Source organism: Anarrhichthys ocellatus, unplaced genomic scaffold (genome assembly GCF_004355925.1).
Source record: "Anarrhichthys ocellatus isolate YVR2014 unplaced genomic scaffold, GSC_Weel_1.0 scaffold9, whole genome shotgun sequence".
Classification (NCBI taxonomy): domain Eukaryota; kingdom Metazoa; phylum Chordata; class Actinopteri; order Perciformes; family Anarhichadidae; genus Anarrhichthys; species Anarrhichthys ocellatus.
In genome coordinates, this window is record NW_022280039.1 from 5,710,376 (window position 1) to 5,726,030 (window position 15,655).

Here is a 15,655-nt window from a genome sequence, read left to right on the forward strand (position 1 = left end):
GTACTCATGGAGTGCTTCATCCAAATGTATTAGTGAGCGACATTAGATGAATCATTTAGTCTGCTGTGAAGGAGCATCGTGCCGTGCCCTCTCGCATTGAGGCAAGTTTCATATATCCCAAATGAGAAATAGTCTGTAATATGTCCGTGATGTTGAAATGTGATATTATCTTTGTGCAATGTTTAAAATTCCTATAAGGCTTAACTGTCATTGCTATACAATGTCTATATACAGTATCATGCCTGTGAAATATATTATATTGTGTTTTTCTTTCCACATCAGGAACATTTTCAAATCAAGACTGTACAGAGTTTAATGTGGACGTAGTTAGCTGTGGATAAACAGAAACAAGGCTGTTTAGAGACATTTTTAAAAACATATTTTATTATGTTTTTAAACCCTGAGAAGGTCTGTGGGTAAAAAGATCTTATGAATAGTGTTTTTGTTGAAGAAGATAAATGTAAATTATAGAGGACACATCACAATGTGTTTCCATTTCAAGTAAGTTTATTTTGTCACCCAAAACACTATGATGCATACGCTACGTCTAAAAAGAATTCTAAGCCAGAATTTAAAGCTACTACAAGAAACGTTTTGTGTTGATTTTGGCAGTCCCTGTGGACGAAAGTGGTTGTGTTTCCGAGCACCAGAGTCCCTTTAGAAAACCACTCATTGTACTGCGGCAGGTTCTGACAGTCTTCCCCGTTCAGTCTTGGTTCTGGTTCTCCCGTGTCTCCCTTCCGATTAGTGGGCCCAGCAATACGGCTTGGGTCTCCAGCAGTGTCCAATAGAGGCAACAGTGATAAATTGAGACTGTTTCATAACCAGTTAAAAGTTCCTCACAGTAACTTTAAACTGATGCACATCAATTGATATGTGCATGTATTCTAGCAAAGCCATGAACTGACTTCTCTGTGTGTGATAAAGATCATTAACCATGCCAATGTGTAATCTACTGCAGGCATACTCAAAACTAACCACACAGGTTCTGTGCATCTGCTGTTCATGACTTTTTTGACGTCCATAAACTAAAACATCATCACGATTAGTATCTCTGTCCTGATCCCTCTGCAGATAACACCTAGAGCTATTTTAAACTCATTCTTTGCACCTCTTTTGCTTGTGCAACAGATTGTTAACGGCTTCTTCACACTTGTCCCCACACACTCCTGTTTCAAGTGGAGGCTGTATATGAGAGAACAGTAATAGCTGTTTGTCTGAGACGCAGAACGGTGAAATGACTTGCCACCAACAACAACGGCTCTGTGGGTGTTTACTTGACACAGAGACATGGGTGTGAAGTCACTCAAGACGATTAATCTATGCACATCTTTTTCAGAGAAAAGCAGGAATGCAGAAAAAGAACTGGATGAACATTACTGCAGGACTGGATGTTTTGCCTCAAATGAACAACTATTCAATATATTGAGCGAGGAATGGCTGTTGTACCTCTTCCCTTGTGCAATCTCTCCTACTGTCAGTCACATCGCTGATTTTCTTTCAGCTGGTGTTGTTTTAACGGAAGGAAAGAGGAAAACATTTCTTAGAATAAGTCTCAAATGTCTATAGACAATCGAGCAGTACGGTGACATGAAATTGGGTTTTTTTTTGAAAGTGTGTCCACCAGTTCTATCTGTGATTGATAAGTGACAAGTTGCTGGGCTCGAGAGTGTTCAGCACAATCAAGTGTGACCCTTGTGCCATCTGGGGAGGAAAGAAAATCTCTAATAGAAAAAGGGAACATAGTTTCTAAAATGAACACTTCTATCACAGAGCACCTGTCTATAGACAAACAGAAAGCAGATGAATTGTGTTCCGTCTTTGCTGATAAGGTAGAGCAGGAACAGATAACATGTTCCAAACATTTTTGAAACATTATCTCACTGTCACTTGAAATATTTGATTGCTCTTTGATCATTTATTTTATTCGGTACACTCTATCAACTGTTTAGACTCCCATCCTGTGTCCATTTACACAATTCATAATGTAACTCGATTCAAGTACGTGTCCATATTTGGATTCAGAGAGAGACCAATCTTACATAAGACATTTGTGAGTGGTTCTTGTACGAACATTTTGAATCGTTTTTCATGTCACTGCCAGTGTAAATTAATATATGCCCTATTGTGAAGGATGGTCCCCCTCCCAAGTTTAATAGTATTTGGGGAACAGTTGTTCTGCTGTATTTTTAAGCCCATTGCAATTTTATGGGTAATTTATTTTGTGTTGACAAAAAACTTTCACTTTAACAGACCTTTAATATCCTCTGCTGTGTGCAGTGAGGCTTGAAAATAGATTTCAACAGCAGCCAGCCAAAACAAAGAAATAGATGGTGGCTCTCTATGACTTCACATTTTGCTCAGTCGTGAAAGGAGGTACAGAAAGAAAGAAAGAGCGAAGAAACTGTTAAAATAAACACTATGACACCTTTGTGAAATATTTTGTGATTGCAAGAGGGACCTTAATAATGTAAAACTAATGTATATTATTAAACCTGGTTCAAGAAACACTTCATACTGCTGTGAGAGGGGCCTTTATGCTTATTAAGTTTAGTCATAGGTCCTTGTTCGAGCTCAGGTAGTACCAGGAGGTTATTGTTCATGACTTATGGAAAGAGTCATGACGTAAATAAAAGTTATCTATAATGTATCAGTTATGGCAGAAGCATTAGTATAATGTGTTTAATTGTGTGCATATAAGGGGTTATTGTTCATTAATGGGATCATATTGTTAAATATAAAATATAAAAGAATATCACATGTAAATTAAAACTTGTGATGCTCTTCTTGACACTTGTTGTAGTTCTGAACAAATTGTAAAGCCCCCTGAGGCTAATCTGTTGACTTTGGGCTATACAAATAAATTTAACTGAATTAAATTGCAGTTGGTATTCTATATGAGCTGAGGGCTGAAAGTTCCTGTTATAAAAGATAAAAGATGTCTTTCTGTAATAGCATTGATAAATATCAGCATGTAAGGCCATTAGAGTTGTAACAATGTTAACAACAAGGATAAAAAATGACTACTTCCTGAGTTCTTACAGTGAGTAATACGCTCAAACATTTTCCAGACTAAGTCTTGGATAATAGAGATACAGTATACATAATGGTAGTAAATTGATAGTGACAATGTTTTAAATATTGACACAGGGTACCACATATAAATTTCATGTTACTGTAGAATTGCGTCACGGTATGTCAGAGATTACTGGATGGTCCTCTTTATATCTCATGGTGTAAGTATAAAGAGATGAGAATGAAAAGATTTACAGTCACTAACACTAACTCCATGGGAATGTTATTCAGGGCCAGCCCTTTATAGTGCTGTGCATATGTTAGATGTATAAACATATGTCAGGCAGTGATAAGGATCATAATGCAAACAATGTGTAACACATTATCAAAAGCTACACGTTATACTAGTTTCTGGAGTATACTATCTATTTGTTCTTTTTGAGAATGAGAGATACTGACAGATTGAGTTTTTGTAATCTCAATATTTTATTAATATATATTTGATGGTGTGAAAAGCCAACAGCTAACCACACACAATCTGAACATGGCTGAGGTTTAAATTAAATTTTAATTCATCATCCAAAATAAAACAATGAAACGCAGAAACTGTATTGATCATGTCGCTTAAATTTCCCTTCAACCCCTCTCTCATTGCAACCCTAAATCCATACGCATTGTGTACAGGGAGCTACTCATTGAGCGGAGGACAATTTCCCCTGCAGTACTCCTTACAAGAACCAAGTGGAAGTGATCCTTGACACCATCACTGCAACACAGTTCTTTAAATCCCCCGAGGCTTTAAATAACCATAGCCAAGATCAAATGCCACAATGCCACAGGTACTCGAGGACAAACAATCCCCATCGGTTGCACAGATCACTTCTGACACAGGAGCTCACCCTGATGCTCCTCTATGCGACGTTTGAGAGCAGCTGGTAATACTGTTGGGTTTTAAAGAAAATCACAATTGATATACTGTAAAATTTAGGAAGTTGCTCTTTGTGACAACCCCACAGAGAATTATCACCCAACTCTGCAGTTCCCCTCAACTCTACTTCAACCCTACTAGCTATACCATGTTTTTGTATTTCTGGCCAGCAGCTGTTTTTGTTCAGTCTCACCACTCTCGTCAACAATCTTTTTTCCGCCCGCAGTAGACAGCTGTTGTCATCTCGAAACCAAGGTCTTGGGCAGACTACACTACATAATGGAGCATTTAGCAGCTAAACAGCCAGATATTTCCCTCGGGATTAAGTGAAATACAATCATGTAGCTAAAACAAGGGTTAATATTGGACCTACAGCTGGACATTTTAAATGAATGCTAATGTTGCTCCACATCTGCTGGATGTGTAGATCAATAGGCACCAGTTTGCTATCACATTCACCATATCAACTAAAAAGCTGATAACATTTTCAGGGTTTTGTCCACAGCTTATTTCTGCTGCCCCCAAGTAGTCAAACATCAAGAAGACTATCGCAGGTTTAAACATATGAATAATTCGTCATTTGGGGAAATATGCTTTTGTATTAATTCCCTTTAGTTATTAACACTTTCTTGCGGAGTGTTTGATGAGAAGAGTGATACCACTCTCAATTCATATTCTTTAAATATACAACAAGAAGACTGTTAGCTATTCTTAACATAAAGACAAGGTCACAAAAGTTGCCATCCAGAACATTTGTTGCATGGATTAAACAAATGAGATACAAAGTGTTAAAGTGCACACAACAAGGTCTGTGGATTATCTTGAGTAACTGGGTCATGGTTTCTGGAAAGAGACATTGCTGTTGAGTTTTTCAAATGTATTTTTTGCGCTTTGTGCACCACAGGCCATATGGTCCTATTATATTGAAGAGAAGGCAGCCGATATCTCCAGGCAACTCAGACCAAAACAGATTTAGATGTGCTTGGTAGGTGGATTTTGTTACTTTTGTCCAGAACCAGTTGTTTTCCCCCCTGTCTTAATACTAAGATAGCTGCTAGCTTCATATTACCTTACAGGCATGAAAGTGGTATAAATCTTTTCATCTATATCTCTGCAAGAAAGCCAATGAGTGTATTTCCCAAACTGTATTAGTACTATAAACACAGTTCTGACACCAAATTTATCCACATTAATATGTTTTCAAGTCACTACCAAAATGTAATATGTAGTGTTCTAATTTCACACCATAAAGTAAGGAAAAGTATGAAATGAAGCAAAGCTAAATAAAACTGATTTTAATTTTTGGTATGTGCTTCTTCAAAAAACACATTTGGTATGGTGGAATAAATTGATTTGGGAAAAGGAGAAAAGAGCAATCGAGGGAGATAGAGAACTGGAGAGGAGCCTGAGATTGGGGTTCATTAAAACACAACTGCTTTAGCGAACCGAAAGGTAAAAATCAATCCTGTGAGGATTAGACCTGCTGACCCTCCTCCTTTAATTCATATAAATGTTCTGCATGGCCGCCCTGTTTTCTAAAGCCACATAAGTATTCTACTCAGCTCCAGTCACTTGAGTTTTGCAGCACAGACAACTCCTTTTTCCGCCTCGCTTTGCCACTGTTCCTCTGTGACGGCATATGATTCAGGATTTACACTAACGTTGTCACAGCGAATAGGACGGTGGAAGTCACACCCCAAAATAGCCCTCAATAGCAAGAGGTAAGAATGGCCTTCAGAGGCAGCATAACGGGATAGAGTTATAAAGCAGATTGCTATCGATCCACAGAAGCCTTGTTCAATTCAAGTCCAGATCCATTCCACTGACACATGGTACATATGACCAACTACCCACTCAGGTTATTGGCCACAGTTCAGCTTTATCCCAATTAAAAAAGTCCCATCCTTTTTGGCCTCGTTGCAAGTGTTGGAGAAGATGATAGTTACCAGGGTTACTGTATAGCTATGTTTCTAAAGCGCTTATGAGATTTCGCAGAAAGTGCACACTGATCATGCTTCGATGACCATAATAATAATAATAGTAAAGTAATTGTTTCATGTCAGGGTAAAAGCAGAGACATTTTCCATCGCTCCTTTAGAGCAGCTGTCAAAGCAGTCCAGCCGAGCAAGTCTCTGCTTGCAGTCTTGTATAATACTCTCACTGGGAATGGTTTCCTGCCACGTGTGGTCCACGCGAAGAAGCGAGGGTCCAGCCTCTGTCTTTCTCTACAAGAAGCCATGGAGTTGTTGTCCGAGCACATGGAACAACTGGACAAAACCGCTTTTTATTTTACTCCATGTTTTCTTCTTTATATTACTACGAACTGACATCCTTGCATCCTGTAGAGCAGCCCATACTGTTAGGTTGCTTAAATATTTCAGTAACATTGGTTTGTTTTCTCTAAGCCCCCGGTGAGGCAGGGAAATAATCTCCCAGCCTCTTACAAGACCAATGACTCTCTGACCTCAGACAGAAACAAACCCAAGGAAGGAAATTAAATGTCAACATTTTTATAAGTTACATCATCCAGATTCTTTATTGAATACAGACAAAAAAATTGCTTTTTTTTTTTCAAACAATCCCACTGTGCCTTTGCAATTTGTCACAAAATGATTAATCTTTACAACAGAATTTACTGATGTAGCTCTGTCCAAATCCTGTGGCAGTGTAAATGACCCCCCACTGTTCATCATTTCAGGAGAATGTATGGATCACCCAGTGGCTGCCATACTCAGACGGTTGGCAGGCTTCATCAAACAGCAGTGATGGAAGTTGTTGCGTTACAGAATTTTGGTGCAGAGGAAAATTGATTGCTTGCCTCACAATCACAGAGCAGCCCCAACGAAATTGCACCTGCCAGGCCTGCACCTCAGTCACTTTACAACCCTCCATTCAACGTATGAACCACAGAGCGGGGACTACTGTCACATGTTTTATTTTGACGGGCACTCTTAGTTACTATTAACTCTACAGTAGAACTTACAAACTAATTGAAGAAACTATTAAATATAGAAAGGCTTAAGATTTCAGCTCTTACATGCAAAGCAGTCTGGATTCAAGTCAAGTGTGCAACAATAATGGTGCAGTTTGTTTGTATTTTGTGGCATACTTTGCCTGCAAAATTTCCTGTGCCACACTAAAGATGGAAGGTAGTTGGCAATCTTAGACGGGATGCAGGCAGAATGAATGGCACCACAGGAACTGTACTGTCCCAAATTAATTAGTTGTATTGTCCTCTGGTCTTTCTTCTCTTGTCATATGCAGCATAAGGGAGACATGCTGCAGAGCATGGCATGTTTGCTTTTTTACAGCAACCTGCTGCACTGGATGATTCCTTGTTAGAGCCGATAATGCTACTCACTAACTCTCCTCACCATAGGATGGCAAAAAAGGCACAGAAGGATGGTCTCCTTCAGTAAATACTTTAATGCCGGTTAAATGTCAGGACAGTGCAGGATTTGTGTAACGGGGATGCTCATAGCAGCTCAATGTCATGGACTATTTCAAGTCTTGATAACTGCTTTAGCCAATCTGTTCGTAGTATAGATTGACAGTTAATTCTGTAAATACCGCCCACTTTGTTTTCATTTCTTTATCATTTCTTCCTCCAGCCTGCAGAGCGCATGCTGCAAAACCTTTTTCCCTGATGAGAGGAGACGATCCACTAATGTACTGGAATGCTCTTCTCAATATGGACAAAACAAGGCTCTCTTTGACCTCCAAGAAGGTCCAACAAAAACTAAAACCATGCTTTTATTCTTTGTCAGTGATTATGTCACCGTAATTAACAAGTGAAAATGATTCCTAATCCATGTTGGGCTATTGAAAAGTGAAGCGTGCATCTGTGTGTGATATCAACTGCTAAGAAGGGTTGACACCAAATGTTAGAAAATAAAAGCACATAATATAATCATTTGAAAACTTCACAATAATAGTCAGTAATCAAGATTAGTAAACCTGGGCTCCATTGGCAAATTCAAAAATCAAACAATGGACAAATGAAAATGTGGCTTCACTCTCAACATTAGCTTTATTGTCTGTGACTGATGACTGATATATTTGTATTCTGTTGCTAATGTGAATCATTTGCAAAAAAGGTTGTGAGGCTACAACTAATCAAATAATTTTGTTTTATAAAACGTCAGAAAATAGTAAAATCGTATTTCACCTTGTTTTCAAATAATCAAATTGCTCGTTTTATCTAACCAACTTCCTGAAAGCAAAATATATTCTGTTTACTATGGCATGAGAAAAGGAAATGGGAACAGGAAATATCTGGAGTTTTCGATTTAAAAAATAATTAATTCAACAATTAATTGATCATTGATCTGCCGGTTGACTAATCAAGAAACTAACTTTGGTGGAGTAGGTATGCAGTGCATCAGTGGTGGGAGAGTTTACCGTTCAGGGAGCTGCACCAGAGTCCATTACTGGTAGGAACTATGATAGGGCATTTCTTCAGCCACATGACAGATGTGTCAGGGAAAAAAGTTATGCTTTGCTATTTGAAATGGGCATTTTTGCACCCTCGACGAAAAAACAGGGAGCTTTCCCCTGTGCACTCTACTGCAATGTATATTAGACTGGAAAATAAATCAAGTGATGGATTATTCCAACAGTGTTATTGCGAGTGGAAAACTCTCTTCTCTTCGTGTCAGGAAATGATATATGCAAATTGAAACCTCGGCAGAAGATGAATGAGATTGTAAAACCTAATATGGAAGCCTCAATTTTTATAAAAGAGCATCATGACTGGCTGCCTAAGAAAATCTATCTGGCAGCTCATGCAGTTATCAAACAGTGGAAAATCCATCTAGAAAGCGTTTAGAGACCAAATATTGGAGGGGCGAAAATAATAAAATTGACAAAAAGTTGGCAAGAATAATAAATAATTATTTTAGTCTTGGCACAGTTTAAAAGTTCTTCCTTATCTGATTTTTTGTGTCACACAAATGTATTATTTAAAGACAAAGATATATTGTATATTTCTTGTTTAAATAAACTTGTGATAGAAGTGTTTACACTGCCATTTTGTATTTCAAATGGTGAGCTGTGCCAGCAAATGGAGGAAGAAAGCAATTCCATATTGAACTCCATAAAAGTAAAAAAAAGTAAAGTAAAGAAAACGTACATAAGTATTCTCTATCATATAGATTTAAGTATCTGAAATAAAAGTACAAATCACAAAGAAAGGCCCCTTCAGGATGTTTAATTATGTATGCAACGATATGTAAGCGTTATGTATCTGGTTCAGGTGGTCCTTAGCCTTCAGCCGTTGTGTTGTTGAACAGGCTGTGTAATGACAAGTAATTGAAGTCAATAAAAAATGCTAAATTATTTAAATTAAATTCTATAAATAATTTACCCCAGAAAAGGTACGAGGTGTAAAGTTATAGGGAAATGAAAATAGCCTACTACGATCCAGTACTTTAGAACTGTATTTTGACCGTAAAGAGTAAATGTAATTGGTAGTAATTTCGAGCTCTGGTGCTGGTGTATTTGTATGACATGCAGTGTGACAGCAGAACCGGTTAGAAATGGCCTTCGATACATTAGAGCAGGAAACAGCATCCTCTTGTGTACAGAAAAAGTCACAGACTCTCGACATTTGTTTGACTAAATTCTTATTCCATCAATATGAACAATCAGACACTAAAACAGAGATGAAATAAATATAATGGATAATTCTACACACTTTATAACACGTTATCATGTTAAAAGACTAATTGAAAGTGTCATATTATTGCCTGCAGTGTGACAGACGTCTGTGATTGGCTCTTTCTTTGAAAGTGGGCGGGACAAAAACAACAGCAACGACCTGTGAGCTCACCGTCTGACGCCGAAAAGTAAACAGACTTGTTTTGATCTGTCAAGAAATCAGACGACAGTGCTAGTCATACCACAACGCAGTAGTTAGTGTCACTGTGACCAAACTGTCCATGTAAATCGGTTGGTTTTGGACGAACACGAAGGTATCTTCGTGCCGTCGTTTTGTTCCATTTAAGTGTCTTATCTTGTTGTTTTATAGTGCGTTACCTGAGCTAGCAGGCTAACCCGCTGATAGCTGACTAGCATGTTCTGCACCGTGTAAACAAACTTAACATTAGCCGACAGCGTAGTGGCAGCTAGCAGTATAGGTCGACGGAAGGGCGTATGCATGTAGCTATTGTACTTCCACGTCTTTTTATGTGCTCCGTAGATTAAGCTATGTCGTAAAACCCGTGTATAACGTGTTAATAGATCAGGAACTGACAAGCAGTGACATCTCAAGCAACCGTAACGTCAACCACCCGTCTTAAGCCCTTTCGTTTCTTTACATGCCGACAGCAGTTGTGGCTTAAATTCAGCAATGTGGAGGAACACTTAGAATGGCGTTAGCACTGGACAGATAATGAAGCCTGAGCAGCAGTACTCTGGCATGGCTGAGAAAGGAAAGCTGAGTCCAATGGGAGGACGCGCAGGCTCATCGGGCCGCCCGAGCCGACAGACCTACAACAGTTCAGCCCACTTCCGCAGCCTGCTGGACGGCCTGCTGGACCTCAGACAGAGTGGCATCCTGTTCGATGTGGTGCTGCTGGTGGAGGGTCAACCCATCCAAGCCCACCGTATACTTCTGGCAGCCTCTTGTGATTATTTTAGGTAAAGCTCACAGCTGGTTGATTTTCCATTAGTGTCTTTATTTGTGTCCTTGTGTCAGCAAGAAGATGCAACCCTCACTTGTGTTTCCACCCATGCAGATATCATCTCTTTGCAGACATGCTTTTATTGGTGTGCTTTTGTACCAGCTGTTAAAGGGAATTACAACTGAGGCTCAGTATATTCAACAATATTTAGTTGAAAGCATATGAAAGTTTTGTGATGGGTACAGAAATAATTTTCCAGGTAATTTCTTGGCTTAACATATGCCTTTTCTTTTGTAATCTGTCTTGTGAAAATGACGTGTAAGAGAAAGATCAGTGGATATCATGCAGCAAAAGTAAATGGCAGAAATGAATGGTATGCCATGTGGTATGCATGTCATCTTCACTGGGCCAACAGGTTACCCAACCATAAGCCATTTAACAACATGTCACTGTACTCCATTAGGGGGATGTTTGCTGGAGGCCTTCGCGAGACACAGCAGAAGGAGATCCCGATTCATGGAGTGTCTCACATGGCCATGAAGAAAATAGTTGACTACATTTACACGTCAGAGATTGAGTTAGACCTGGAGTGTGTGCAGGAAGTCCTGACCGCTGCCACGCTAGTACAGGTAAACTCGTTTGTTCAGTTGCTAGATCACATTTTTTCATTGTTGTGTTTTCTTCAGCTGATCTGTGTCCTTTTGTGTTTTTAAAAGCTTGAGATCGTCATCAGCTTTTGCTGCGATTTCCTTTTCTCCTGGCTGGACGAGAGCAACATTTTAGAGGTCCATCATCTAGCTGATCTTTACGGACTGCAGCAACTCAATGCCAGGATCCACTCTTACATCCTCGAGAACATCCAGACTTTGTCTCGCACTGATGTGTACCGACAACTCCCCCAGGACGAAGTCTTCAGCGCGCTGAGCAGCGAAGAGCTTCAGGTGAACAGTGAGAACGAGGTGTACGAGGCGGCTCTTCACTACCACTACAGTCCTGAGCAGGTGGAAACTGACCAGGTGTACTTGCAGGTCAGTCCCAAGGTGTGTCTAAATTTTGTACTCATCTCTTCATCTCCATCAGATACACACTATATAGCAGGTGTATATATATATATATATATATATATATATAAATGCCTGCTTAGTTTTACTTTAGTTTTACTCTTTAGCAAAGCTTTATCACCCCTGAATTGCAATCAACTCATTTTTTTAAATCTTTTTGACTCAAAGGACAATCTCAAGATGCTTGATGCCGTCCGTTTCTGCCTGATTGAGAAACAAGTGTTGCAGAGGCTGTATGTCAGACTGCACCAGTGTCCACTGAAGGACTCGGTTTCAGCCGCCCTGCGGTACCACGAGCAGGAGATCTGGCAGCCCGTCCTGCAAAGTCCTCTCACCCAGCCACGGTCCACCTTCCACTGCATATTGGGCTTTGGGGGGATGTTTACCTCCTCCCTGACAGACAACAAGCATTTGTTTCAGGTGTTCCACCCGAGCTGGGGGGAGTGGAGGACCCTCGCTGCAGCTAACACCCCCCGCATGTCCAACCAGGGCATTGCTGTGCTCAACAACTTTGTTTATCTAATTGGAGGAGACAAGAACACCAGTGGGTTTCGTGCAGAGACGCGCTGCTGGAGGTGAGATCCCCATCTAGTTTAAAATGTTCTCAGGTTGCTTGCTTTGATTAGCTGTTCAAAATCCAAAGAAAGTCAGTTTACACAGATATAAAAGAGAGAAAAGAAGATTTAATAAACTGTAACCAGTGAATGTGAGGCATTCTAGCTTGATAAATTATTTAATCGATTAGCAAAATAAAAATAACTCAGTTTCTCAGATCCACTAAATGTACTGTTGTTTTGGTGATGCAAAAACATACTCTTGTTTGTTTATGGTGAATTCGATTTGATCTGTACTGTGAGCACTCACCCATCACTGTTTTGATACTTGTGTCCCCCCCCCCCAGATACGACCCTCGTCACAACAGCTGGTGCTCCATCCAGCCCCTGCAGCAGCAGCATGCTGACCACTGTGTTTGTGTGATGGGCGGCCATATTTATGCCATTGGTGGACGGGACTACAGCAATGAACTGGAGTCAGTGGAGCGCTACGACCCAAACACCAACAAGTGGGAATTTGTATCACCCCTGAAGAGAGAGGTATGAGAATAGTTAAAAGATGAAAGCAATGCATGTAATACCGCTACCATCCACATGATGGCACTACATACCCACCTAGGTAGTGATACTGATGCTTTACTGTTATATACCAGGTGTTCACCTTCCCTAGAACTTCCTTTAATGCTGGTCTAACTTTCCTTCCAGGTTTACGCCCACGCTGGAGCAGAGTTGGATGGGAAAATGTATATAACATGCGGACGAAGAGGAATGGCGTACCTCCGAGAGACCTACTGTTTTGACCCTGCGGCCAATCATTGGACAGCTTGTGCTGAGGGGCCGGTGGAGCGAGCGTGGCACGGCATGACTGGCGTTAACGGACGCATTTATGTTATTGGAGGAAGCAATGATGAGCGTGGGTATCGGCGTGACGTCCTGAAGGTACAATACTACGAGTTACCAGTGTTTATTGTTGCACAATGAAGACGGTGTTTACACGAGTAAACAATAGTCTCAAAGTCCGTCATTCAGTTTAACATTTTAATTTACATTTTTACACATTGAGATGTTCTTGTATGCAAAATGTAAGCACAAAGTTGTTGTCTCAGAGCGCCCCGTCTCTCACTCCTCTCTGTCTTACAAATTTAAATGAATAAATATTCTATAGTCTATTGAGTCCAACCTGAAGACAGGTGTGAGCCTTCTGACAGGTTAATATTGTTTGGACAGCACTTAAACTGAGAGTAAGTTGTTTCCTGTTTTTCTTTCCTCAGGTGTCATGCTTTAACCCTGAAGCCAACTCTTGGTCCTTACTGACCCCCCTCCCTCTTGGACATGGAGAACCCGGCATTGCTGTGCTGGACAGTCGCATCTACGTCCTGGGAGGACGCTCTCATGACAAAGGCAACAGGATGAAATACATTCACGTGTACAACACCGACGCAGACGAGTGGGAGAGTGAGACGGAGTTTAAGGAGCGTGTCTCTGGCCTGGCAGCCTGCGTGGTGCTCATGTCCCCTGCTGTGATCGCCCAGGCCAGGAGCTGGGAGCAGCGCACAAAGGCTTCATGGGAAGATGTGGACATCTCGGAGGACTCCAGCGAGGACTGAAGCAGCTGTGTTAAACTTAATGTCTGAACTTAATGTCTGTCTGATCACTGGAGACTGTCGTGCACTTTTCTAACACAGCATGATGAAGTACCTGGAGGATATCGTTTGGCAGCATCGTGTCCTCCTTGCACATTGATCACTTTGAGTGCCTCCGAACCAAAGTGTCGTTCAGGACCGTTGCACCCTTTTTTTGTTACTTTTCAAATATCTTCTTAGATAATCATATCCCTGCTGAAATGCTACTGTTATGATAAACAATGCGTCTGCATTGTTTATCATAGAGATAACCTCTTTATCTTTAAGTGACGAGTGAAGACTACTGGCTATGCAATAGCACTCTCAGTGACCAACGTTTGACGGAGGATCTTCTAAAATTGAATTAAGACTTTTGAGGTATACATTACAGTCATTTAGCAGACGCTTGTGTCCAAAGCGACTTACAATTCAGATTCTATCACGTTCATTCATACAAGTAGGCACAGCTACGGGACAAATTTGGGGGTTTAGTGTCTTGCTCAAGGAGCGGGGGATCGAACTGCTGATTGAAGGACGGCCCTGCTCTCCACTGAGCCACAGTCTATATACAGGCAGTGGTTACCTTTTAGCTTCATTGTTGGAATATGAGTTATTTCCCCCTCAGCCCCTCACAGCTCTTGCATACTTTTGTTGCATTTTCTTTTCAAAATGATGAAGTGGGCGGAGTCAGGGTCAGACCTGAAGGGGAAGTCAAACTTTTAATTACATTTTAACATTGTGCCTTGTTTTTGTGGTCACATGCTAAACTTGTGCTGTGAAGTGTATGTTGTATGTTTCAGTGTGTTCTGCAGATACATACATTATGAACTTTTGGTGTTATACCTCTGACATCACAACTTGTTTTAAAAGCAATTGAAATGATTCGTGTTCGTACCTGAATGATGAGGCGTTGGTGCTGCAGGTTGTAGAGCTCACCAGCTCACGTCTGTATATGATTTATGAATGTCAAGTCTTGATATTTTTGTGAGGAAAACCAAATCACCATTGTCATATTTGTTGTGTCCTTTCACTGATCTTCCATACTGTGTAAATGATCGCATCACTGAATTCAAAGATCACGATGAGGAGTGGGTTTTAAATATTTCTATCCGATAAATGTAGCTTTGCTCCACGCTGCTGCTGGAGGCCTCAGTTCATTGTTACGCTGTTTATTATAAACATTTAAGAAGCTTAATGACACACACACTCCACTGTGAATCCTCTACTCTTCTGTCATTGAAAAACTCCAGGAAGTCTGTTTTAAAGTGTGATTTTCTTTTTCCTATAATGAGAATTACGTCTATGAAAAAGCTATGTACTAGAACACACTGTCACACAAGAGACATGCAAACATAGTATCCTATTCATGACTTACATTTTGCGATCTAATAAAGATAGTAATATATTGTTTTTGTCATGTGTTTGCACGTTAGTTTGGCAGATATTTTAAAACTATCTGACTCCTTTTAGTTCAACAAAATAATGAAAAGATTCTGTATATGTCCAGAAGATATTTGTACCTTGAAATTAAAGACACCATTTAGGCCTCATGTTGGGAAGTGAAGTGGCAATGCTTCATTTTGCAGATGCATAATTCAGAAAAGACTCAGATTTCAGTTTGTTGTGTTGAATTCATACGTTTCCTTGAAAGAACTGCCATTTAAACGTCTCATCTGGAGAGTTCAGCAGTGTGTAGTTGTACTCACCTGTCTGAACGGCAGGTCCTCCACAATCTGCTCCAGGTTCAACTTCTCTACTCGTTCATTGTCAATGAATAATATAACTAGACCACTCGGCCTCTGTGTCCCAGTATAACCAATGCACTCGGCCTCTGTGTCCCAATATAACCAGT

At 40.3% G+C, this 15,655-nt stretch overlaps 1 protein-coding gene across 2 annotated transcripts; it reads left to right on the forward strand.

Moving 5' to 3' along the window:
* Window positions 1-9,788: 9,788 nt before the first annotated feature.
* On the forward strand, window positions 9,789-14,258 carry klhl22 (kelch-like family member 22). Of its 2 annotated transcripts, none has more exons than XM_031849304.1 (7): window positions 9,789-10,582; window positions 11,030-11,195; window positions 11,283-11,606; window positions 11,796-12,202; window positions 12,529-12,721; window positions 12,887-13,120; window positions 13,453-14,258. In XM_031849304.1, exons 1-7 carry the CDS (start codon window positions 10,335-10,337, stop codon window positions 13,786-13,788), a joined length of 1,908 nt encoding a protein of 635 aa, XP_031705164.1. In that variant the 5' UTR covers window positions 9,789-10,334; the 3' UTR covers window positions 13,789-14,258. The 2 variants fall into 2 exon arrangements, with proteins under 2 accessions (XP_031705164.1, XP_031705165.1); XM_031849305.1 differs by having other exon boundaries at window positions 11,283-11,594.
* The last annotated feature ends 1,397 nt before the right edge of the window (window positions 14,259-15,655 follow it).